The sequence below is a fragment of the Cornus florida genome, unplaced genomic scaffold (genome assembly GCF_030987335.1).
Source record: "Cornus florida cultivar Cherokee Brave unplaced genomic scaffold, ASM3098733v1 CherokeeBrave_3.0.0_Hap2_Chr11, whole genome shotgun sequence".
Classification (NCBI taxonomy): Eukaryota; Viridiplantae; Streptophyta; class Magnoliopsida; order Cornales; family Cornaceae; genus Cornus; species Cornus florida.
Window position 1 is genome coordinate 37,042,234 of NW_026775581.1, and position 27,746 is coordinate 37,069,979.

Genomic DNA, 27,746 nt, shown 5'->3' on the forward strand with positions numbered 1-27,746 from the left:
TTTCGTCTGTTAGAAGCAAAGATGTAAATGGATGCTCTCAACAAACGATAGAATATTTAAATCTTTCGATTAGTTGTTGAGTTATCATATGAATTTATAGCATGTGTAATAATAACACTTGCTATTACTAAAGTAGTTGAGAAAGTTAACTTTGAATATCGGAGCTGACCCTGGAGAAGGTGTTACCTTACTCAGATGGAGTTTAAGGTACTAGATGAGGATTCAATAATTTTTGTAAATAGTGATATGACGGTCGGGTGACTGAGATGGAAAGTTTATAATTTTCTTGGTGCGCTCAGACGGTTAGAAGGTACATTATGACATTAAATGTTGGTTTTGGTGAATAGGTACAGATAGGGACGTGTATATAATTGCCCTAAGTGTAACATCTGCTAGAAAGGTGGAAAGTTGATCATCGGATATCATAGGAATCTTTAGCCACTTTCTATAATGAATATGGAAGTAGGACTATACAAGAGTGGACGGTCGGTGGGAATTATCGACATTGATTTAGAATTTCAATTTTCCATATGGAATAAGAGTGGTGGATTGAGAAAGTTCGCTTGAGCACATTAATTGGAGTGATGTTCATTTTAGAGCTTCATAGTAGTTTTATAGTACAGCGATAGTAGTGTTATAGCATGTGGATGTCCATTATAGTGGATGCAAAGTGCTATTTCGAAGGAGCTTTATAAAAAATTTTGGAGCAGCAGCTTTACTTCATATCTCTGGACGGAGGAATTGATAGAGAAATGAAATTAGACCATAAAGGATATGTTTGAGACGTATATCCTAGGTTTTCATGAACAGTTGGAAATGTTTACTTCACTTGTCGAAATTTTGTCTATGATATTGTTGGCACAAGGAGGTTAGTGTGTTAACTTTGGAGGTTATGTATTTTTCATAACATAGACCTCTCATTTGTTGGTTTAAAATGGAAACAAGGGTTATACAATCAGACCTTGACTTCATTTAAAAATATGTCGGCAAGAAATACTCTCCTTTGTAATAGACTGCGCCTGGTTTGGAGGCAGCAGTGGGATATTGTAAATAGTCGAACTCGTATACTAGAGTTTTCTATCAGAGAGTAGTTTGCCCATTCTGTTTCCATATAGGAAGCAAGATGATATTTGGAAAAAGGTCAATTTTACTTATTATATTGACTTTTAGCGGATTGTGTTTATAAATGAGGCAGTTGCCTCTGGATTAAGGTTACCAAATCATTAGCATTGGGTGCATAGGAGTTTGGGGCGTATATTCTATGGCACTTAGAGGAATATGGATCATTACCCTTGTCACATTGGGTGGATTGCGTTGTTGTTAGGTACAACCTGTGAGTTGTATGATAATTGTGTTTCTTAAATATAGGAACCATGTATACTACTTGATACATTGAAGTTAAGTGGAGCCATTATAGTGAGGCTGTATCTACTTGAAAATAGGAGGATGTAATTCGCTCACCATTTCTAGAAATAATGAAAGAAAGTAAGGACGAATTCCGAGGACGAAATTCATTTTGTTAGAGGGGAAAAATGTAATACCCCTAATTTTAAAATGATAGTCTCGGTATTTATTTGTTTGTTTTAATTGTATTTTTAATTATTTAATTGATTATTTGACTAATTGCTTATGTGTTTAATTGAATTAAGTGTTACTTGTTTAATTGACTACTTGTCTAGGTGTTATTTGTATTATTTGTTTATTAGATTGTGTGCTTAAATGATATATTTGATTAATTGTAGATTAAATGATTAAATATTTTATTTTATTTTAGTTTAGTTTATGATTATGGTTAGTAGTAATGGGCCAACTAATTAGGTCCCACGGACTACTTGGATAGGAGGTTGGATGGAATGGATAATTACCCATGGATAGTTGTATATGTATATATATATATATAGATATATATGTATATACATATATAAAAGGGGAAAGTAATTTATTAATTACTTTTATGGTAACTTTAGTATTAATATTTAATCTGATGTATATTTAATATATTTATATAATAAGGATATACATAGGTTTTATACATATCATGTTTTAAGTTACCTTTTAATATTATGGTAACTTAAGTATTATTAAATAATCTGTTAATAAATAATCTGATGTATATATTTTTATTTATTTAGTAAGAATGTACATAGATTATAGACGTAACATATTTTAAGTTACCTTTTCAATATTTTAATTTTTATTTTCTTTATTAAGTTGATTTGGATTGGGAAAAAGAATAGGGTTATTATTTAGCCTATAAATATATAACTATAGGTTGTAAAAGGAGGTTAAAAAATATATAACATGTAATATATTCTAGAGAGAGAGAGTTACAGAGAGAAGGACGAAGAGGAATGAAGGAAGGAGGAAAAAACCCTTTAGAGAAGATGATCAAGGTAGAAGAAGTTTAACTTTCGATCCGAAAGTTTAAGACAAGTTCTTCTTCTATCTCTCTTCCTCAGATTTGTGTTTCTATATATGCTTAGGAGATTCTAGGATTCTTAAACACATAAAACTAAATAATTATGCATGTTTAATTCGATTAGAACATAGATTTTATGAATTGATTCATATTTGTTCTTGTTTTATGAATTGATATATTCATGGATTTGATTTGATTCCTTTATGAATTTTTACATGTTTAAATGATGTATTTTCATATATGTGGATTAATAGAACCTAGAAACATGCTTTAGAATCCTTAAACAGTAAAGAATAAATTCACAGTAGGGTTTCTGGACAGATTCGTATAATAGTGCTCGATCCGTCGCTACAGTGCTCGAGCCTGAAAAGAAAAGCTTGAGCCTTAGGTGAAAAGCTCGAGCCTTAGATGTAAAGCTCGAGCCTGGGATGTAAAGCTCGAGTAAAGCTCGAGTAATGGACAGGAAGCTCGAGCCTTGGATAGGAAGTTCGAGCAATTAGGACCAAAAGCTAGAGCTTTACCTGGAGAAGTTACGTAAAAGTATTTAAATTAATCTTAATACATTTTTAAAGGTCCTGAACATTAAATAAGGATTAGGAATGAGTTTAAATAAATTTTAAACAAACTTAAATGCAACAATGCATGCTATTTGAATTATTGGAGGAATGAATTGATTTAATCTTTATTTTGTTCTAGCAATTAAGATTAAATGTGCAGCATAAATTTTATATGAAGAATGCTTACTTGACTGTAAAATAAATATCAGCATATTTAAGTTTCAGTTTGTGTAGGATATAGGATGTAGGAAGCTTAAAGAAGTATTAAGTTATTCCTATTTTTGATAGCATGATATTCTATTATTATGTTAATTATTGGATTAATTGATGTATTATTGTATTTATTACATTGATTATTGGATTGTGTGGATGTAGTGCACCAGTATGGGATGGTGGCACTTTAGGGACGGATTAACTTATCAGTTAAGTCCTACCTATTTTGTATAAGGGAATGAATTAACTAATATGTTAAGTTCTACTTATATTCAAGTCAGGTCAGCTGAACAAGTTGATTGACTTATAGAGGATTACTTGTAGATGATTAATTTATACTGGATAGGATGGTTACTGGATTATATATATATATATATATATATATATATATATATATATATATATATATATATATATATATATAATTATGGTGCTATGATATAAGCTTGAGTCTCAGGATCAGTGGTTAGGGCGCATCTATCACTAGGGATGTGTAGTTAGATATAGTGTAGTTGTGTGCCCTGGTAGGTCTAGGTACACATACCCACTATATGTACGTTTTGCATATTGACTACTATTCAGGTTGAGGCAACCTTATAGTCTAGTGAGGTTTCTTTAGTGTGTATTTATATATATAGATACAGACTACTAGTTATTATTGGATTGACTAGGATGTATACGTGTATCAGATCTCTGCTTAGACTGTAGTAGAGTAGAACTTATTTGTGGGCCTGACCCACCATTATTTTTTAGGTGTAGAGGATTGTTCGTGCTAAGCAGGGATCAGTTTACTTCACTCTTCCGAGTTTATTTAGGAGATTCATTTATGTGTCATGTTGATAGTCATTACTGTTACTTGTTCTATTTTGGATTTTTCTAGGGGTCCACACAGTATGGATTCCCGAGTTGTATTAATGGAGGATTAATTGTATCAAAATGTTTTTATTATTAATAAGAATTTATTCTGAGGAGTATTGGATTATTGTTTTAGTTTTCTTTCAGCAAATTATTTATTCCTATTTATTCTTTTGTACTCTATGTTCGATTATTACCGATTTGTTTTTTATATCCACGGGTATTTAAGCGTAGGCCTGGCCAACCCGCATTCAGAAATCCGGGAGTATCACGGTTACAACCTTCAATAGAGACTCGTGGAAAGTTTCCAGAGGCACTATGACCATTGCACGTGGTAAGAAATCTGACACTCTCTACATAACTAGCAGTGCTTGTGGGTCTATAGCAGTTGCAGAAAATAGAGAAGATCACAACCTTTGGCACCAGATACTAGGTCACATGAGTGAAAGGGGGCTCAAGATTATGCACTCAAAGGGGAAACTACCAGGCATACGGGCAATTGATATTGACTTATGTGAGAGTTGCGTGATGGGTAAGCAAAATAGGGTCAGTTTCAAGAAGAGTGGCAGAGATCTCAGAAAAGATAAACTTGAGCTAGTTCACACAGATGTCTGGGGCCAGCCACTGTCTCATTCATTGGCGGAAAATACTACCTCGTGACTTTCATTGATGACCACACGAGGAAGGTATGGGTTTATTTTTTGAAGCACAAATCTGAGGTATTTGATGTGTTCAAGAAGTGGAAGGCCATTGGGGAGAATGAGACAGGTTTGAAGATCAAGAGGTTAAGATTAGATAATGGTGGTGAATATAAAGACACTGGATTCAAGAAGTTCTGTTTTGATAATGGGATTAGATTATAGAGGACTATGCAAGGAACCCCACAACAGAATGGGGTGGCAGAATGGATGAATAGAACATTGACAGAAAGAGCCAGAAGCATGCGCATACATTCGGGTTTACCCAAACAGTTTTGGGCAGAAACAATCGATACAGTATCCTACCTAATTAATTATGGACCATTGGTGCCTTTGGAGCATCGAATACCAGAAGAGGTATGGAGTGGCAAAGAGACAAATCTTTCATGGTTAAAAGTCTTTGGTTGTATTGCATATGCGCAAATTAGTGACCATACTAGGGGAAAGCTCGACCCCAAGTCACTAAAATGCATCTTCGTTGGGTATGGTGGAGATGAGTTTGGTTATCGACTCTGAGATAATTAGAACAAGAAAATCATTAGAAGTAAAGATGTGATTTTCAACGAGAAAATGATGTATAAGGATAGAGATGCAGCACAATCAACTACTACCGGGTATATATTCATGGTGGGTACAACTGTAATTAGTTGGGTTTCGCAAATATAGAGGATTGTAGCGTTATCTACTACAGAGGCAGAGTATGTGGCGATGACAGAGGCCAACAAGGAGATAATTTGGTTACAAGGTTTGTTGACAGAGTTGGGATTCGAACAGGTGAATAATGTTTTGCACAGTGATAGTCAGAGTGCGATACATCTGACAAATAATTCAGCATTTCATTCAAGGACCAAGCATATAGGACTTCGTTATCACTTTATTAGATCTTTATTAGAAGATGAGTTGTTGACACTTGCAAAAATACTTGGCACCAATAATTCTGCTGATATGTTGACCAAGATAGTGACCATGGAGAAACTGAAGTTGTGCGCAGCTTTAATCAGTCTTCTAACTTGAAGACAGAGAGAAGCGCACCGACATATATGAGACATGCATGAGGAGAAGATAGAATGGGTTTACAAATGCTCCAGCCTCAGTGGGAGATTGTTGTGGTTTTGTGGAGTTTGATTAGGTAATTATTTTTTAAGAAGATTAGGAAACTTTAAGAGTACTGAATTTTAGGAAAAATTCAGTTTTCTGATCTGGTTTAACTTCTTTATTGGTTTAGGGAAAATTCAGTTTCTTGATCTGATTTAACTTTCTTATTGGTTTAAATAAAATTTAGTTTCTTGATCTGATTTAGCTTCCTTATTGGTTTTGGATTCTATAAAAGGCAAGTTCTTGTAGGAAAAGTTTGGGACTCTATAAATATCAACTCTAATCAGATTTTAGAGAGGGTGAAGTTAGAGATAAATTTGTGCCAATATAAGAGATAGCAATTGAGAGAGATTTGAGAGAGAATTCTCCATTTTAATTCTTCATAGTGAATTTTTTCGGTGTGCTCCATGGACGTAGCCCTAAGATTTGGGTGAACCATGTATATGTTGTGTTCTTGTGTGTAATTTTTTTTATTTTTTATTCTTCGTGATTACTTGTTTATTCCTTGAACAACATTGTTTATTTTGTGTTTTCGCCACAATAACTGGTATCAAATCCGGTTGATTGTGCAATGCAACTCTAACAGTCTAGTTGTTTATCCTTCTAAAGTTACATTATTACTCTTAAAAAAAAAAAAAAAAAAACATCAACCAGGTCTAGTCGTTGACCCTTCTAAAGTTACATTCTTACTAATGTGTAAAGACAAACATAACCTTGCTAATACGACAGTTTTGAAAAGCTATATATATATATATATATATATATATATATATATATATACACACTAGTAAAAGGCACGTGCGATGCACGTGATGAATGTTTTCTAATTTATATAATTTTTATTATCATATATTTTTAAATTATTTATAGTTTTACAAATAAATAAAAAAAAGACAAAACAGTTTCAGGCCCATAATGCCTTAGAGAGTAATAATTGTCACCTCAAAAGAAACAAAATAAGGTTTTCCATTGATGTATGAATGAAAACTATAAACATTTAAAAAATATATGAAAATAAAATTCTATAATTTACAAAATATTCATAAATAAATAATATATAAAAATTCTATATATTATAAAATCCGAAAGGGTACCAACAATTTTTAGGTTATAATAATTGTCACCTCAAAAGAAACAAAATATATTAGAAAATCCAAAACTATAACTGTTTAAAAATAAAAATATTCCTAAATTATTTATTTCTCAATCTTTATCTTTTTTCCATATCTCATTTCTTCATAAAATGAATCATTGTCAAGTGTCAATTCTTTTAATTCTTCCACCGCAAAATAAGTTTTAACGACTTATTATTGAGTATTGTCTATCTTCACCAGAAAAAGAAAAAAAATTCCTTTACAGCTTGTCACCTTGTTGTTGAATTCATTCATGTCTTGCAAAAAGAACAAATATAATTTGCAGTCATTAAGAATTTAAAGCTATTGAGAAATTCAAGTAAATATTTTTTAAAATTTAATTAAAATTTTATGAATAAGGATGAAAAAATATCTCAATTTGTAATTGTAGTAAATCATCTAGTGAACAATTTATTAATGGTTGGCAATCATTGAACACTGTTAGGGTTGCAAGTGTTCCAATATGTTCCATACTTCACACTTTAATTATCATCATGAATACTGCACATGAGTAAAGACAAAGAATTATGTATTTGTAATATTATTAAACCATTGAAATAAATACAATAATAAGATTAATTTTAAGATATAATAATACTTTTAAAAGCATTTTGGGTCTGTTGTGTTGCATCGAGGATAATATACTCTATCTTTTTCAACTTTAATTTTCTTGTTGCATTTCTCATATGCATTGTACCACGGTTTGCAATCATTGACGACATTTTCCTATTATGTCTTGAAGTTTGACTTTTCAGCACCATTGAATTTTTGATCTTTTGTACTGGAAATCAAACTTGTTATATCTTTGTTATTTATGTTCTCTTTGGACTTGTCTACATATAAATTATCTTGTAAAATAATTAAATAAATAAAACAAAAAAACATGTTCTCTTTCTACCAATAATGTATATATAATGTAAAAGAAGTTACAATAAATAACGAATCAATATATTAATGCTTTGACACTTTCAATATCCACATTAATTTGCAATATAGATCCTTTTTGTGTTTGAAGAGAGAGGCCTGGAATATACATTGTTATTTGTAAAAATTTGTTATTATAGATTTACTTAATAATATATAATGTAAATAATATCAATTTGTATGATAATTTACCTTTGTAGGTGTTGATTGCCACATGTGTAACTATGATGATAGGTCTTTCCTGTATTAGCTCCATGATAAAGTTTCTTTCATTCTCAGCAAGATCCTCCCATAACGTCAAAGTAGTTGTCCTTAAACTGTAATAAAGATTAATTACTTTAGTCATTATATTATATTTGCATAATTATGATTGTATATGTAATATAGTAATAATGTACCTCATATCCATTATAATGACTTCCTGCTTTTTGGTTGTGCTTTTGTTATTCTTCTTACACATGTTCAATGAAGGAGATACCTCAATAACAATTCCTAAAGCATCTAGCAAGATTAAATAAAAAATAAAAAATAAAATATTAATGTTAATTTTAATTTTAATTTTAATTTTTTTATATATGTACAAGAGAGAACATATATACGGAGAGTTGAGAATTAAATGATAACTAACTCATATTTTCTTTTGCGTCAATGTATTTGTTGAGCTCCTCGAAGTCCACAAAATTAAATTTTATTGTTTCTAAGCTTACTGCTTCAAACTCCTCAACTTCAATTGAGGTGTTATTAAGAAATTTCAATGCAAACACTCCAGTTCCATCGTTCTGAATTCGGTCAGTCAAATAGTTAGTTTCTTCTCAGTTTCTTCAGGGGTTAAAATGCTGAGGGTTATTCTACAGAGAATATCATATTCGGAAGGCATAAGCCATGGACATATAAAAGAATTCATAACTCAAAAAAATAATAAAACAATGCATAATCTGGGTATGAGACAAATAAAAATTAATAAAACAATTCATGATCTGGGTATGATATAAATAAAAAATAATAAAACAATGCATGATATGGGGGTGAGACAAATAAAAAATAATAAGACAATGCATAATCTAGGGGATAAAACAATGCATAATTTGGAGGTTACACGTACCTTAGAAAAAAAAATATAAAACTGATGTGATTACAGGAAGGCAAAAAAAAGACTTATATGTAGAGAGAGTATAGATTTTTTTAGAAATAACAAATAGATAAAATAGGCAACTTAAATTTTATTAGGTAATAATTTTCAGAGTTTTATAGAAACTCTTTTAGAGTTTCTATAATTTGAAATATATTTTGTATTAGAGTTTTAATAAATATTTTATTTGAATTTTATTAGGTAATAATTTTTAGAGTTTCTATAATTTGAAATATATAAACTAAAATGTATTTCGTGTTAGAGTTTTAGTAAATATTTTATTTGAATTTTATTAGGTAATAATTTTTATATTTTATTTGAATTTTATTAGATAATAATTTTTATATTTTATTTGAATTTTATTAAGTAATAATTTTTAGAGTTTCTATAATTTGAAATATATAATTTGAAATGTATTTCGTGTTAGAGTTTTAATAAATATTTTATTTGAATTTTATTAGGTAATAATTTTTATATTTTATTTGAATTTTATTAGGTAATAATTTTTAGAGTTTTTATAATTTGAAATATATTTCATGTTAGAGTTGTAATAAATATTTTATCTGAATTTTAGTTTGTAATAATTTTTAGAGTTTTTATAATTTGAAATATATTTTGTGTAGCAAGGCAAAAAAAGACTTATATATAGAGAGAGTACACATTTTTTTAGAAACAATAAATAGATAAAATAGGTAATTTAAATTTTATTAAGTAATAATTTTTAGAGTTTTATAGAAACTCATTTTTTTTTAGATTTCTACAGTCAAGTCAAGTAAACAGCAGAGGAAGAAATTGCCTCGAAGTTTTAGAATTGACGGATTGGCCTTCAATGTAAAGTTTGTGGATCCCACCAGTGCTTCTTTCCTTGTAATTATTTTTATATTTTATTTGAATTTTATTAGGTAATAATTTTTAGACTTTTTATAATTTGAAAAGGTTAGTTAAAAGGCCGAGAAAGTAATACTACACTTGATTTTAGCCAAAAGACCGAGAAAGATTAGCCAAAAAGCCAAGAAAGGTGTGATTATTATTTCTTTAAGTCTATAATTTTATAAGAGGCTTCCATGTAATCATTTTTACTTAATACCAATGTGAGACAAGAAAAATGAATTTTATTAGGTAATTTGTAGTTGGAATTAAATTCTTTAAATTAATTTTTATAAATTTTATTAGGTAATTTGTAATTTGATTTAAACTCTTCAAATAATTTTTAGGTAATAAGTACCAAAATACTGAAAGACTGAAACTCTTTACACATTCAAAAGGCCGAGAAAGTAGGCCGAGAAAGTAAGATTAGCCAAAAGGCCGAAAAAATAGTACTACACTTGATCTTAGCCAAAAGACAAAGAAAGATTAACTAAAAGGCCGACTCAAAAAAATTTAGTACTACACTTGATCTTAACCAAAAGGTTGAGAAAGGTGTAATTATTTTTTCTTTAGGTCTATAGTTTTATAAGAGGTTTCCATATAATCATTTTTACTTAAAACCAATGTGGGATAAGAAAAATGAATTTTATTAGGTAATTTGTAATTTGAATTAAACTCTTTAAATAATTTTTAGATATTTTTTTATATTAATAAATAAATACTGAAAGCCAAAAGGCCAAGAAAGTAGTACTACACTTGATCTTAGCCAAAAGACCAAGAAAAGCTAGCCAAAAGGCCGACCCAAAAAAATTTAGTATTACACATTATCTTAGCCAAAAGGCCGAGAAAAGTGTGATTATTATTTCTTTAAGTCTATAGTTTTATAAGAGGCTTCCATATAATCCTTTTTACTTAAAACCAATGTGGGACAAGAAAAATAAATTTTATTAGGTAATTTGTAATTTGAATTAAACTCTTGAAATTAATTTTTATAAATTTATTAGATAATTTGTAATTTAAATTAAACTATTTAAATAATTTTTAAGTAATTTTTTGTTTATAAAAACTCTTTTTTATATTAATAAAGAAATACTATGTAGGACAAGAAAAATCAATTTTATTAGATAATTTGTAATTTGAATTAAACTCTTTAAATTAATTTTTATAAATTTTATTAGGTAATTTGTAATTTGAATTAAGCTCTCTAAATAATTTTTAAGTAATTTTTTGTTTATAAAAACTTTTTTTTTTTATTATTAATAAATAAATACTGAAAGCTAAAAGGCCAAGAAAGTAGTACTACACTTGATCTTAACCAAAAAATCAAGAAAGGTTAGCCAAAAGGCCAACCTAAAAAAATTTAGTATTACACTTGATTTTAGCCAAAAGGCCGTGAATGGTGTGATTATTATTTCTTTAGGTCTATAGTTTTATAAGAGGCTTTCACGTAATCATTTTTACTAAAACCAATGTGGAACAAGAAAAATGAATTTTATTAGGTAATTTGTAATTTGAATTAAACTCTTTAAATAATTTTTAGGTAATTTTTGTTTATAAAAACTCTTTTTTTATATAAAAAAATAAATACTGAAAGCCAACAGACCAAGAAAGTAGTACTACACTTGATTTTAGCCAAAAGACCCAGAAAGGTTAGCCAAAAGGCCGACCAAAAAAAATTTTGTACTACACTTGATCTTAGCCAAAAGGCCAAGAAATGTATGATTATTATTTCTTTAGGTCTATAGCTTTATAAGAGAATTCCATGTAATTCTTTTTACTTAAAACTAATGTGGGATTGGAAAAATGAATTTTATTATGTAATTTGTAATTTGAATTAAACTCTTTAAATTAATTTTTATAAATTTTATTAGGTAATTTGTAATTTGAATTAAACTTTTTAAATAATTTTTAGGTAATTTTTTGTTTATAAAAACTCTTTTTTTATATTAATAAATAAATACTAAAAGCCAAAATGTCGAGAAAAAAAAATTTAGTACTATACTTGATCTTAGCCAAAAAGGTCGAGAAATGTGTGATTATTATTTCTTTAGGTCTATAATTTTATAAGAGGCTTTCATGTAATCTTTTTTTACTTAAAACCAATGTGGGACAAGAAAAATGAATTTTATTAGCTAATTTGTAATTTGAATTAAACTCTTTAAATAATTTTAGATAATTTTTTGTTTATAAAAATTCTTTTTTTTTTATATATATATTAATGAATAAATAATACTGAAATCTCTTTGCATAAAGGCCGATAAAGTAGTACTACACTTTATCTTAATCAAAAAATCAAGAAAGGTTAGTCAAAAAGACCAACGCAAAAAAATTTAGTATTATATTTTATCTTAGTCAAAAGGCTGAGAAATGTGTAATTATTATTTCTTTAAGTTTATAGTTTTATAAGAGGTTTCCATATAATCTTTTTTACTTAAAACTAATGTGGGACAAGCAAAATGAATTTTATTAGGTAATTTGTAATTTTAATTAAACTCTTTAAATTAATTTTTGTAAATTTTATTAGGTAATTTGTAATTTGAGTTAAACTTTAAAAATAATTTTTATATAATTTTTTGTTTATAAAAACTCTTTTTTAATATTAATAAATAAATACTAAAGTTCTTTCTGCATTTGATAATAGATATAGATTATAGATATGACAGTTTTGTTTCTTCTCTTCACATAAAAAATAAATAAATAAATAAATAAAATAGCTTCAAGGTGCATGTGTGTATGTCCTATCCTCAAATAACCCGAGTGTAGAGAGATGGAGAGAGAGACGTGTTTGTTTGCTTGGAATTGCAATGAAAAATCAGAGCGAAACGTATCAGTGAAGAATGTCGTCGGAAAACAAGAAACCCACCAATGACGAATCTGCTGAGATCAATCTTAAGGTCAATGGGCAGGATGGGAACCAAGTGTTCTTCAAAATCAAGAGAAGCGCAAAACTGGAGAAGCTCATGAATTTTTACTGTGATCGGCAAGCAGTGGATCACAAGTCTAGCTACTGTATTCTTATTTGATGGCCGTCCTCTCCAAGCAAAAGCAGACACCAGATGAGCTGAAAATGGAGGATGGCGATGGGATAGATGCTATGCTGCACCAATCTGGAGGCGCTAGAACTGTCTAGTTTCATGACATCCCCAATTTTTAGCATATTTTCAATTTCAAATATTCAAAGCACTTGGAAGTCTATTTGTTTCAAGAAAATTAATATGACCAAGCTTCTGTTTATATTAGTTTATATTTATATATACAAAAGTATATATAATACATACATGTTGAATCAATGTATATAGGTAAATATAGGTATATTGTGTGTGTGTGTATATATATATATATATATATATATATATATATATATATATATATATAAAATATTAATAGATCACTGATGAGGGTCTACACCATATTCACTGTTGATATGAATTAATAATAAATGGACATGTTATCTTTAATTACTAAATTCGGGTAGAAATCCACCTACCAAATCAGAGATACTGATTTAATTATATCTATGATTTCGTAATTAAAATAGAATGTGTCCATTTATTATTGGTTTACATCAGCTGTTAGTATGGTGTAAATCATCATTAATGAGGACTTATAGATTTTGTTCTAATAAAGACAATATTTAGGTCCTCATTAGTGTCGATTTACACCATATTCACTGTTGATATTCGATTTTTGTTGATATTCGATTTTAGTTTTCTTGCATGTCCTTTGGATAACTAAAATATTTTGTTGCGAGTTTTTCATTTTAAAATGTATTTTGGGTAAATTTTTTTATATTGAACACGAACTCAAATATTATTAGTGGTCTGAATATATATAATTGGGAATTTATTTGGATATAAAAATAAAAATAAAATGTTTCTTTGTAGTTAACCAGGTATGAGTTTAATTAATTTTCTTATAGTCTTATAGTAAAAAACTAACAGCTTGACATTATCATTCGTGTGTTTTATCATCATAATGAGTTTTAACATCAAATTCCAGTAGTTTGTCATTCATGTGTAATGTAACAATATTAAAAATAAATAAAAAATTATTGTGAAGTGGATAGAACTTTCAAATTATAAGAATTGAACTAAATTGTTGAGTTCATAAATCATTAGCATTCCACTGACAATTTAATAAAAACATTACCATACAAACTTTGATCAAATCAAAAATAAAATTACATAAATCACAACATAGCTCTGTTATGCCTTATTTGGGTGGGTTTGTAATTCGACACGCAAATCTTTCTTTGTTTTTGTTTGAGGTTGGTTTTGATAGACTAGCGCAGCTGTCTTTGGTTCTTGTTTGACTTCTCTAAGCTAGTGGTATTGATTGGTATCTACCAAACGTGACTTTTAATTTCCTCTCATATTTCAAAATATTATATATATATATATTTTATGGCACAAAGGCATGTGACTTACCCTACATAATCCCTTAAGGTTAATTTGAATACTATATTGTTTTTTATAATTGATTTAAAAAATAAGCCAACCAAGCCCCGGCCATATATGTAGTGTTTACACACAAATAATGTGAGAATGACCAACATGCAGATTGTGTTAAACACATATCAATTACATTTTAATCATGATGTTTAATTGAAAATTTTGTATGAATTATGAGATGAACGTGGTAGAGACAATTTATGACTTCTAGTTATTAGTAAAAAACACGAAAAGTTTTTCAGCATAGTTTAAAATTAATATATATATATATATATATATATGTATACAAAGACGGAATATGACTATAGGAGAAACATTGTATGTTTTCAAACCACACATTTTATTGTCTCTGCATGCATTTCATGGATAAAAATGGCGTTCTAAAGAGGCTATTTTGGATTTTAGATATGTTGCATGTCCCTTTCCCAATTGAAATAGTTTTGTTGCTTGTTTTTTCATTTTAAAAATGTATTTTGCCTATCTTTTCATATTGACCAGTTTGACCATAAATTAAAGGAAAAAAAAAGGGTGTTATGAAACTATAAACTTGAAGGCAGCGAGTACAATTTGGAACAAATAAACGCTGATCTCTATAATTTCACTAAACTTGATTGGTGGTAGTGCAATTTATTTAAAAGCTAATAATCCACAAATAAAACTGCATTTTAAGTAGATCACCCATTGTAGAATCTTTGAAATCATTTCCAAATTTTCTGTTTTTCTAGTCTTTCAAATACAATTATTAATTTTTAAAAAATTGTGATAATTATTGATATAGAAGCTTTAATACACATTTCATAACATTCAATAATAATGGAAAATTTCTTATACAACTCAAATATATTAATTTTTAGAAGGGATTCAAATATTTGGCTTGGGATTGTATTGAAAAAAAAAGTCTAATATTTTATTATATTTTTTTCCACTTTATTAACCAAATTCAAAAAAATATATATAATAGAAAATTTCAACCACCACCGATCATGAATATATAATTGGAAATTTAATATACAAATTTGTCATTGTGAGTAACAAATTTGTCATACGTGAATTAAACGCGTATGTATGAATTTTGAAAAAATACTTCCGTTTGTCTATTAGAGTTGAAAGATATGATAAAATACGCGTTTTTTTTCATCACCCCGTATCTTACGCGTTTATTCATTTTGGTTACTCCTTTAATTCGTAACCTAATTATTATTTTTTTTGTTTACAAAATTCACGTTTCTAATAGCGTATTTTTCTAAAATACAAAATATTGTCTTTTCTACCCTCTTTTACTTGGTATAGTCATTATTTTTTAAACCATCAAAATAATGTTATTTGTTGTGCAAACTATTGTGTTTTCTACCATCTTTTGCTTGGTATAGCCATTATCTTTCAAGCCATCAAAATAATATTATTTGTTGTGCAATTTCTTATTGTTGTCACTCCAATTATGATATTTAATCAAAGCAATGAAATATATATATATATATATATATATATATATATTTATGGAACACTATAATCTTGAAAAATCATAAGTTTTTATTGATGTTTGTAGATATTTATAAATTTTTGTTTTGTTGTGAGATCTTTTAAATTTTGTTAATATCTTTATTATTATTATTATTTTAGAAGTTTGTAGATCACCACGCTCCCTAGATGTTTTAGTAGAATAGTACATTATATACTTATAATTTTTTTTTTATTTATTTTTTTTTATAATTATTGTGATAGTGTTAATTGTAATATATTTATTTCATTATTTGTTACATATTCTTTATTGTCCTTACAAATATATATATATATATATATATATATATATATATATAAAAGAAAATAATAAGATGTGTATAGCCGAATTTTTGATCCCGAATTTTTAGAGTATAAAACGTATTATACACGTACGTATCCGTATTCATATTTTTACTTCCCCGTATTTTTTTGCCGAATTTTTTAAACGTATTTTTTAAAAAAATATTGAATTATACACGTACGTTTCCGTACCCGTATTTTTTCCATACCGTATTTTACTAACTATGGTGATTTCAATAAAAATATGTACCATACAATATTGAACGCAACAATAAATTAAAACAATGATGTATATTGTATAGGAGTATATATTATTAATATGTCATTATGCATAGGTATATATATGTGTGTGTATATATATATATATATTCAATATAGACAAACTAAAGCATTGGAAAAAGAAAAAAAAAAAAAAAAAAGGATTAGAGTTTTGAAAAATTAATGAAAACTAGTGAATTTTTTAATAAAGAAAAAGATAATACGTATTTACATATATAATATTTATATTCTTCCTCGCCATTGAATTCTCCAAGATTTGGGTTATATTACACACTACAAATGTTTTTTAACATATACATATATTAACAGTTTTAGTCCCTTCCATTTTTTTTTTTTTTTTTTTTTTAACACATAAGAGGGAAGCTCAGTGAAGTGCTCTAATGCATTGCTGCTCTTCCATGAAATCCAACCAAGGTGCGACTACCTGGTTACACCTTCCGTACCATTGAACACAAACTAGAGACCAAAATCTCATCATGCCATATGTAAACTAAAGTCTCGATCGCAAACCTAATCATCTTTCCTAAAATCATCATCCATCTCTTGCTGCTTCAGCAAACAAGAACCAAATCGAAGAGGCAAATAAATGAAGAGATGTAGTCTCGTCCTTGCCACGAACAGGCCAAGAGATCCTGACAATGCTATCAATTTCTTCCCCACTTTGTTTTGTTAACCCAAACAAAATAGGGTCACCGAGATAAGGATTGAGAAGGAGAAACAAAGACATTGTCATGTATTGTTAAATAGGATATTGTGTGGAACAAAAGTTTGGACTTTTTATTTTTTAAAATCAAAAAATCTACTTCATTGATTTATTGAAATCTGATAACAATATTCATAAAATAAACTTTATATGTGGAAGGGCAAAAGTATTAACGCTAAAATGCCAAAAGCTATGCAAATAGGAAGCAAGAAAGAAGGCTAAGAATGTAACTAGGGTAATTTAAGTAAAGGGCTAGTTTTGGAATTTTATATAAAATAAAATAAAATAAAATAAAAAAACCTCTTTAACTGTAATGGTGTTTGGTGAACCGTCAACAAAAAATCTAAAAATAGGATAAGTGTCTAATATTTTTTTAAAAAATGACCAATATCAAAACGTATACCAAATTATGGGACTTAAATAAATAAATAAATAAAACCCAATTATTTAAAAATAGGCACATTAGCTGAGGGAGTCTATGGAACAAATTCTTTTTACAATTTGCTTGTGTAATTCTATTTTGGTGTTGCTTTGAAATGGTTAAATTCTAAATTATTAGGAGTCTCATTTCAAATTAACATACGCATATCGTTAGAACTTAAACCTAAATTACTCATTTTAAATTTATGTAATAATCAAATCTTTACAAGATTAAACATATGTTCATTCTTTTCAAATCTTTTTGTGTAATCCAACTATGTGTAATCAAGTAGTGGTCCAATTACCACTAATGCTTATCCATTGCATTTACTAAAAAAAATTAAACGTAATCAAAGTACCTGATCCAAAGAGCAAATGCCCTCCAATTGATGCTTATCCATCACATTTAATATAAAAATTAAAAAATAATCCAAGAACCTCATCCTAAAAGTAAATGCGCATCACTTATGTTATGTTTAATAAAATAACATTTAGAATATAATCCATATACCTGAGCATAACAATACCACTTGATGTTAACCCATAATATTAAATAAAAATTGAAATGTAATTCAAGTACTTGAGCCTAACACTTGATAATACCAGAGTCTAAGAGTAAATGCGCTCCACTAAATGCTATGAAGCACGGACACTCCTCCCAGGGACCCCGTACCCGTGTCGGATACTTTTCGGACACCGACACCCGTGTCCGAGGCTCGGACACGTGTCCGACACTTCTGTAAAGTGTCCAAATATTATTTTTTATTGGACACGCGTGTCCGAGGTTCGAACACACGGTCCGACACTTCTTTGAGACAAAATTTATTTTCTCTCACTCCTCTCAATCTCTCCTCTTCTTCAATTATCTCTCTTCATGAACAAGATATATATATATATATATATATATATATATATATATAAGTTACATGAACAAAACTTTGTGAAAGACTGAAAATATATATGTTTATTCATATACATATTTAATTCATTATAGCTATGTCTCTTCTGCACATCTTCGTTTGGAATTTGGATCAACTTTATTTTTTATTTATTTTCTGTTTTGTCTTGTCCATATTTTTCTTATAATAGAGATGAAATTATTGAAATTGATTCTGTTCTTTGTTATTGTTTTTATTTATCTGTACAAGATTCTAGTAATTATATTTTGAATATATAATTATATATATATATATATATATATATAAAATTTTATAGGCGTATCCCCGCCGTGTCCGTGTCCTATTTTTTAAAAATTTGCAGTGTCGCCGTATCCGTGTCGTATCGTACCCGTATCCCGTATCCGTGTCCGTACTTCATAGACTAAATGTCTATCTAACACATTTAATAAAACATTAAAAAACAATCCAAATACCTTACTCTAATAATAAATGTAACGGATAAACATCAAGTGGTGGTCCAACCACAACCTAATTATACTTGAGCCCAAGAGTAAATATGCTCCACTTGATGCCTATTCAAGACATTTAATAAAAACCTGACCCTGACAATAATAAGCATAATGGATAAAACATCAAGTGGTGGTCCAACCATCACTTGATTATACAGCCGAAGAGAGAATGCGTTTATCCAACACATATTTTTGACGACAATTTTATACCGATTGAAAAACCGACTTTAACGTGGCAATACACTATTGGCAGTAGCAAGTCTTTGTGACATTAAATGCATTATATTTTGTCAGACAAAAATTTCTTTTTAATCCCTCCTTTTCCTTTTTAATCTCTCGTTTTCTTTAGCCATTATTTCTCTACGTATATCGGTGATTTCTTTGCCCTTTTCTTTATCTGTAGGCTGTAAATTTCCTTTGTTTTTTGCTATAAATTATTCTCTTTACAAAATTATTTTTTCACTAGAAGACTCAAATAGATTTTTTTTTCCTTGGATTATAAACCATTGTTGAAGCAGAACAGAGAAAAATTTCACTCCAAGAAAAAAAAAAATTGAGAATAGTTTGAAGGTCAGTGTTAACCGTATTATGACTATAGATTGTTAAAGAGGTAACATTTAGGATAATAGGTTTCAATTGAATTTAGTAGATTATGAGAGAGAAGGGAAAAAAAAGGATGTTTTTTAGAGAGAAAAATGTTGACTTTTACCGATAAGTTTCTGTAGCAAATTTTACCGATGAGTTTTTGCAGTTCTTGTTAATTTTTTTTGGGATTTTGTATTCAAATTTTGGATCGAAGAATGTTGATTGTGACCTTTTATATGGGATTTGTTGATGTGGATCAGATTTCGAATTAGAAATTATTTAATGTTCTTATTTTTCTCATAAACCAAACACAGGTAAGGTTTTTTCAAGTATAATTATTCAAAAGTTCACTATTTTTTTTCCTTTTCAAGAAAGAAATCCTGCCCTTTGTGGGATTCTATTCTGTTCAATACAATAATTTTTATCGAACCTTCCAAACTAAATGCAGAGAATTTTATTGAATTTAAGATGGGTCCCACTCTACTCCACACGTAAACAGCCACAAGGAGTCGTTATATGACTCGGTTTTTTTCAATCGGGGTAAATAGCACTGCTCATAAAAAATTGTAAAACATTGAGCCTAACAATAAATGTGCCCCATTTATTGCTTATCCACATGGTCATCTCGCTCATGCATTTAATAAAAAGAAATGAAAAGTAATCCAAATACTTGAGTCAAATTATAAATGCACTATACTTTATGTTTATTCACATTTAATTTACAGCAAAATTGAAAATTAACTCAAAAATCGGAGCCTAATGTCACGCCCCGCAACCAAGAGGTTATGCCACGCAGGCATCAGGCAGACGTCCAGCAAACGATGACATGGTAGCCTGCATAGACCGAGAGTTTTCTAGACTTCTCTACACAAGTATGGAACTTTCAGAAATTCTCTAGAATAGTGTGGAGTTGTCTAGTCTCTTCAGGACTTGTCTAGAGTTGTATAGAATTCTCTAGAATTCTGTAGACTTGTCTTGTACATTGTAGATAGTTCTAGAATTGTATAGATATATCTTTGGAGGATTCTAGACACTTTTTTTAGGCCACACATTTGTACACATCTAGAATGTTCTTGTAAGGGCCAAAGGCCTATAAATAGGAGGTGGGAGTTCATTTGTTCCTCACCATGCAACCTAAGTTGTAATCTTCTCTCAAGTAATATAAGTGTTCATACATTCCCAAACTCTCTTGCTCACTTGCCTAATCTCTTCCTACACACCTAAGTAAGCAAAGCACTTGTCTAACCTTAGTCATCACTAAGCTAGCACACTCGAGTAGGCTGACTTAGCACTTCAAGGGGAGCTTGAAAGTGTCTAAAGCCGCACGTGAGCTTGGAAAGGTCCAAGTCCGTGACAGTTGGTATCAGAGCTAAGGTCGTAAGGTGTCACACCTTGTGTGGAGGAAGCTATGGCGGAGCAATCAGACTTGATTAACATCCACGAGGAGGAGCCGCGTGGAAGGGATGCAAATTGTCCTCCAGTTGGAGTGAAGACAAGGGCTAGGTCGAAGGACATCAAGGCGGGCTTAGAGGCACACTTGGCAAACATGGAGGAGTCTATGGCCAACGTGATGGAGCAGCTTGAGGATGCTCACCAGCACATGGATGGGCTAGAGTCGAAGGACGCTGAGGTTCAGAATGCTATCAAAGGGTCACTCAATGCCCTAAAAGGTGACTTTAGGCATGAGCTCCAAACACTTCGGGAACTTATGTTGGGCGAGTTTGGCACCCTACGTGGCTATGTTGATCAGGAGCTTGGCATTTTTCGCGAGTAAATGGAGGAAATGCTAGTGGACTAGACATTGTGCAAATGGGCGGTGGCGTCCGGCACAGCTACTACGGGGGTAGTAGCACCTCGGGTTGATATTCCCAAGCCTAAGTGCTATGGTGGGAACCAGGTAGCAAGGGAGTTGGAGAACTTCCTATTTAGCATAGAGTAGTACTTTGAGGTTATGGGCATGACGGATGAGACCATCAAGATACACACGGCGACCCTCTACCTCACGAACCATACCATACTCTAGTGGAGGAAAAAGTATGGTGATATGGGCAAAGGTACGGTCTCTATTGATACTTGGGCTGATTTCACAAGGAAAATTAAGAAGCATTTCTATCCTGAGAATGCCGAGGATGAAGCCAGGGGCAGACTCCGAAGGCTAAAACAGGTTGGGTCGATCCGGGACTATGTTAAAGAATTCACTAACTTGACTCTTAAGATCCCGGATCTATCCGACAAGGACTCTCTTTTCTTCTTCATGGATGGTTTACAGTTGTGGGCCAAGACGGAGTTAAGGCGGCACAACGTGCAAGACCTTGCCACAGCTATTGCAAAAGCGGAGTCCTTTATGAATTTTAGCTCCAAGAAGGAACCCTCGTCCAAGCCAAAAGACAAGGACAAGGGGCGGTGTGCTAGCAAAGGTAGGGGAGACAAGGGTGTTGCACCCCACAAGGATTGGTCCCGTAAGCCAGGTGGTGGCTATAGTGGCAAAGAGGGAAGGGAGAATAAGGAGGGAACACCCAAGCCCAAGGGCTCATGCTTCATATGTGACGGACCACATTGGGTGAAAGATTGCCCAAAGAGAAAGACCCTCAATGCCATGACAAGCCACTATGAGGAAGCACAGATGGGTTCTCTGCAAATCCTTAATGCCATCAACTCTAAGATGGAAGTCCCTAAGGCGGCGGCTAAGGGGCTAATGTTTATGGAGGAAAGCATCAATTGGACACCCACACATGCTTTAGTGGACACGGGTGCATCCTACAACTTTGTGAGCATTGACGAGGCCAAAAGGTTGGGCCTCAAGTATAGCAAAGAATGGGGCTCCATAAAGGCAGTCAACTCGGCGGCGAAAGCTATACAAGGCATGGCACGCGGCGTCAAGGCATGCATTGGCGAGTGGGGTGGCCATATGGACCTATTGGTAGTACCCATGGATGACTTCAAGCTAGTCCTTGGGTTTGAGAATGATCAATTGAAAGCATTAATCCATACAAATCATGTAAGAATCACAAGATCTATATTTATTTATGGTCAAAATATCAATTACAACTAAAATCCCCAAAAATATACAAAAGCTAGGTTTAGGAAGCAAGCCTAGGGGCTATCTCTAGCCCCAAGAGAAGGATTTAGCCACTCATTGTAGTGGTCATGGAACCCTCTAGGGCTAGCTTGGAGGTTGGCATCATTATCTTCATCCTAACTTTCTTCCCAAAACCCTAGTTCTAGAGAGAGAAATTATTTCTATATTTGGTAAGAAAAAACTAGATAATATCTTTTACAATATGTTTCAATTAATCTATTACAAGCCTCTTTGAGTAGGCACCAAGTTAGAATTACAGCCTATGATTGGAGGAAATTCACAGCTACACAGGTTAGGTAGAGTCCGGCGCGCTTGGGAATTAGACAGCACACTGCCAGCAGTCAGTTCGATCGATCGAAGGATGGTCGATCGATCGAACCTGACGTGTCATCAAAAATATCTTCTAGGCCTTATCCACAATGCTGAGCTGGCACCGCCTCATTTCGATCAATTGTAGTCATCTTCGATCGATCGAGATTTCCTTCGATCGATTGAAGTTCCTCTGGTGCAATTTTTTTGACTTATTTCCAACTTTGCTCCTTAACTCCAAAATTGAGCTAAATGGCTCTTATTAGCCTGTTTGAACTTTATTGACCTGAAATATTCAAAAATACAAATAAGTACTAAGACATGAAAGTAAGATAGATGAATGAACTAAAATACCCTAACTTAGGTGTTAAAATGCGTCACATTTAAGCACTTATCATACCACTAAAGAAAATGATTTTGCTAACAATAAGCAATTTTAGGACACAAAGTATACAGGTGCTTTTAACTGGAGAAATCTCTGCAGAGTGTAATATTTCTAAACAAAACCTTGTGGCCACATATAAAATTGAGGATTGTACTAGAGAACAATTGTACAAATCATCGAGGGGAATGGGATTAAAAACCGAAAGCTAACAAGTCATCTTAATGGAAATCTAACCTAGCTAACTAGAGATCCCAAGATCTAGGTTCAAAGGGACAACAGAAATTATGAATGACTCACCAGAAGTACTGGGAAGATATAAATCTTCTACCCATTTCTATGATGAGACGGTGCTACCTACAACGAGGATTAAGATAAGCTACGCTTTTAATGACTCTTATACCTTGAAAATTCAAGTGTGGTATAGTAGGATACTCTTAATAAGAAGTCACCTATATGAGTGCGTGATACCCCTCGGATCCGAGACACGGGTTGATCAGGCCTAAGCCCAAACCCGAGGGAATATCAAACAATTAATATTTTAAAACGAACACAGATTGCAAAATGAATTCATAAATAAATAATTAATAGCTGGAAGAAATCTAAAAGAGAATCCTTTAAAATTTAAATACTTAAAATTCCAAAACCTCCAATAGTTAAACAACTCAGGAATCCATCCATTGGACCCCTAATACGAAAATCCAAACTGAAGTATAAATACTCAAAAGAACATCCAAAATGAAATCATAGAAAGAAGTCCTACGTCGTCGGAAGAGTGAGTAGTAGTCTCTGCTCAGCACGATCAGGTCTAAGTCTAAAACTGATGAGTACCTGAAAAATAGAAGTGAGTCAGGCCCACGAACAAGTTCTAACCTACTACAATCCAAGTAGAAACTCGATACGCATATACATCCAAAGCAATTTAACAATAGCTAATAATCCGTACATAAGTATATCTACACTACAGGACTTTCACTGGACTATAGAGAAGGTCTCAACCTGAATAGAAGGCAACATACGAAAACGCACCCAAAAGTGGGCATGAGTGCCTAAACCTAACATGGTATACCTCAACCTCTCATATCCAGCTACGCATCTTACCACATATACGCTCCCTAACCGACGACTCTGAGGCTCAAGCTCAGATCGCAGTACCATAAACATATATTTAAAGTCCGTTCTATCTATCCAAAATAAGTCCAGTTAGTCATTCAGTTTGTGCAGCTTCTTTGACTTAACATATATAGCAAATAATCCAATTAGTCATTCAGCTTATGTAGCTTCTTTGACTTAAATATAAGTAGGATTTTATTTATATAGTCCGTTCCCTTATTCCGATATAGGTAGGACTTAGCGTTTCGAGCTAGTCCAAACCTAGTACACCACCGTCCCATACTGGTGCATACATTCCATACCATCCGGCAGTTGATAATACTAATAACGAAAGTAAATACCAACTAGTCCATAACAAATATAACAAGAATCCATTACAAGTATGATTAGAATATGTATATGACATGCTTATTTTGTACTACCGATACATGATTCTCCAATAAGTTTAAAACACAGAGAATAGGTATAATCCATCTGTAATCCACTATGAGCATAATAATAACAATATCAGAATTAACATGCTCACTTTAAACTATTCCACAATATCTAGTAAGTTGATAAGATACAATACTGTATAGTTAGCAACTAAGTTCCCATTAAGTATAACAGAGAATTATCATAATTGGCTTGCTTATTTTTATAACACTGCGACATGATTTAAACTATAAATTCCTTAAGTCTATTGCTAATTTAAACATGAGCAACTTGAATCATTCGCATCCAAGCCAACACTCAAACTTTCTGTAGAATTTCCTACTATTTTCTATATTAGCTTCCTATGGTATCTTACATATTACCATGCCTTCTGAAGCTTTAATAAGGGTTTAGACATCACTATACTCCCCTAGAACAACTCCTAATTCAACCTGGAACTTTAAAAATCCAACCACAGTAGCCCAGAACTCGCAGAAAACCAAAAAAAAAAACTGAAAAAACCCTGAAGGAGCCAACATCAAACCAGTTGGAGCCGCCTCCAAGACATTTAGAGCCGGCTCCATGCTTTCATGGAGCCACCTCTTTGTGAAGGTGAGCCTGCTCTCTTCAACTGAGAGCTGTCTCTCACCCGTTTCCTCACCTGTTCCGTCTCCGGTGAATTCCATTGATTCCGTCCCTCTCTGTTACAGCTTCTAATGATTTTAATTATGTTTAGACTTAACCAGAGAAGATCCATCTAACTCCTTTAGGCATTGATTAACAGCAATTCAACAAAGTAGATACACAGTCGAACACAAGACAAATAATTTACAACTCGTTTTAACACCAACTGCTTTAATAAGTTTTAGACATGCATAATCAATTAATTCTTATGCTTAATGATTTCTTGGAACTGCTTAGGCATGCAGAGAACACGAGTAAAAGAGAAGGAGTTAAGGTTAGAACTTACCTGTAAAACTTTGGTTCAAAGTCTTAGCGCCGTCTTCCTAAGGTTTCCAGTAATCCTTACTGTAATCCTCCTTTGTTCTCTCTCTGCCTCTACAGTCGCGAGTAGGGTTCTAAAACCCTTGGCAGAACATTATACGTATATTTATGGGCAACACTAATCCTAGGTCCAATTAAACCCTAACCTAACTCACTCGGCCCATAGAGCAAAACCTAATTGAAAACTTTGCGTGTTACCAATTAAATCCTGTCACGTTAATACTTAAAACATTTAAATTTAAATTCAATTAAAACAACACATCAAGTAATGAAATTTAAATACACGATTAACCAGGTAAAGAGCTAATTAAATAAAAATAATTACATAATTATTAAACACAATTAAACAGTTTAAATCTAAGAATTTAATTAACACAATTAATTCAAAATGCACAATTACAATTAAGTCAATTAAATAATTAAAATCCAATTAATTAAAATAACAAGCAATTAAACCATTAAACAAATAAATATGCACTTAAACAATTAAAAATGCCACACAAACAGTAAATTAAATACTAGGACTATCCTTTTGAAATTAGGGGTATTACAGAGTGTGAAGTGGGGCCGTTTTATGAGAATTATAAAGGCTAATTTTTTCTAGAGCACTCATGAATACCAAGAGTTGTTCAGGACCAAAATGAACATAACAATGAGAACTAAATCTATGAGGAATGGTACTGTGTGTTTGCTATTGTCTAGGTTTACACAAACGGCTAAATAGTTCAACACATCACGTTCACTGGTTAGCCAGTAAATTCGATATTAACACACTAGGGAAGGTTCAAGGCTAAAAGCTACCAATCCCGATGCAGTAACTTTCCGACTATACTCTCTCTAGTGTCTACATTATCTTTTGTATTTAAGTAGCCAATTTCCATTCATGTGGGGGATTGTTAGAAATTATGAATGAAAATTATTTGATTAGTCATCAATAGATTACTAGTTGGTTATGGGATGAAGAGATACAACTTAAAAAGAATAGACATAACCTATTGGAGTGGATGTGTCTAATGATGAACACACACTATGTGAACCATTGTAACCTATTAGAACAGATGTGTCCAATGATGAAGAGACACATATAAATGGTTATGTCTAGTAATGAAAAGACATGTTTAAATGGTTGTGTCCAGTGATGAAGAGACACATATAAATGGTTGTATCCAATGATGAAGAGACACTCCCAATCCGAAAAGGCACTTCTATTTCTATAAAATACCCCATTGGGCTGCCATTTGCAATTCGTTCAATTCTCTGATCTCTTCTCTCCTTCTCTCAAGATGAACCCAACCCAAGTACGTGTGGGTTCAAGCCATGGTCAAGTGGTCTGAGCCACTTAGGCTGAAAACCAATTTCATTGAGCCAAATTAAATTTGGTCTGAACCATTTGGTTCGGATTGCACCCAATTCATGATTTATGTAGTATAGATGCATTTTTGAGTCAGAGAGAGTATTACACGGAGGAGGTTTGCCGTATCCACGAGTTTTAAGTATTGCTACTGGTGGATATAGACCGTTGTATCCTAGGAGACAAACGCTATAGAATCCGTTAGCATCATGCAGGGCGTAAACTGTCTTAAGGACATAGTATCAAATACTAGCCTCGGACCAAGTTCTTTATTTATTATTATTATTTTATTACTTTAATTTGCATGTTTAATTATTTTTTAGCATATTATTAATTATCTCATGTCATATTAGTATAAGGTTAGTTATATCTTAAATGTCATTTGAAGTATATATTTTTCCAACACTTTCTAAGACTTAGCTCCTAGAAGTTAAAGACTCTTGGTCTTTTTTTTTCTTACATAACCCAACACTTGGGCTTATTCTTCTCTCTTCTTCACAACCCAACTCTTGGGTCTTGTCTTTCTTTTCTTTTTCTTTCATTCTCAGTATTTTTTT

At 31.4% G+C, this 27,746-nt stretch overlaps 1 protein-coding gene and 1 pseudogene across 1 annotated transcript; both read left to right on the plus strand.

Moving 5' to 3' along the window:
- The first annotated feature begins 4,362 nt into the window (after nt 1-4,362).
- On the plus strand, nt 4,363-4,704 carry LOC132280966 (uncharacterized mitochondrial protein AtMg00300-like). The gene has a single exon (XM_059782710.1). The coding sequence runs from the start codon at nt 4,363-4,365 to the stop codon at nt 4,702-4,704; it is 342 nt and encodes a 113-aa protein (XP_059638693.1).
- Nucleotides 4,705-12,727: 8,023 nt separating this feature from the next.
- On the plus strand, nt 12,728-13,020 carry LOC132286211 (small ubiquitin-related modifier 2-like; annotated as a pseudogene).
- The last annotated feature ends 14,726 nt before the right edge of the window (nt 13,021-27,746 follow it).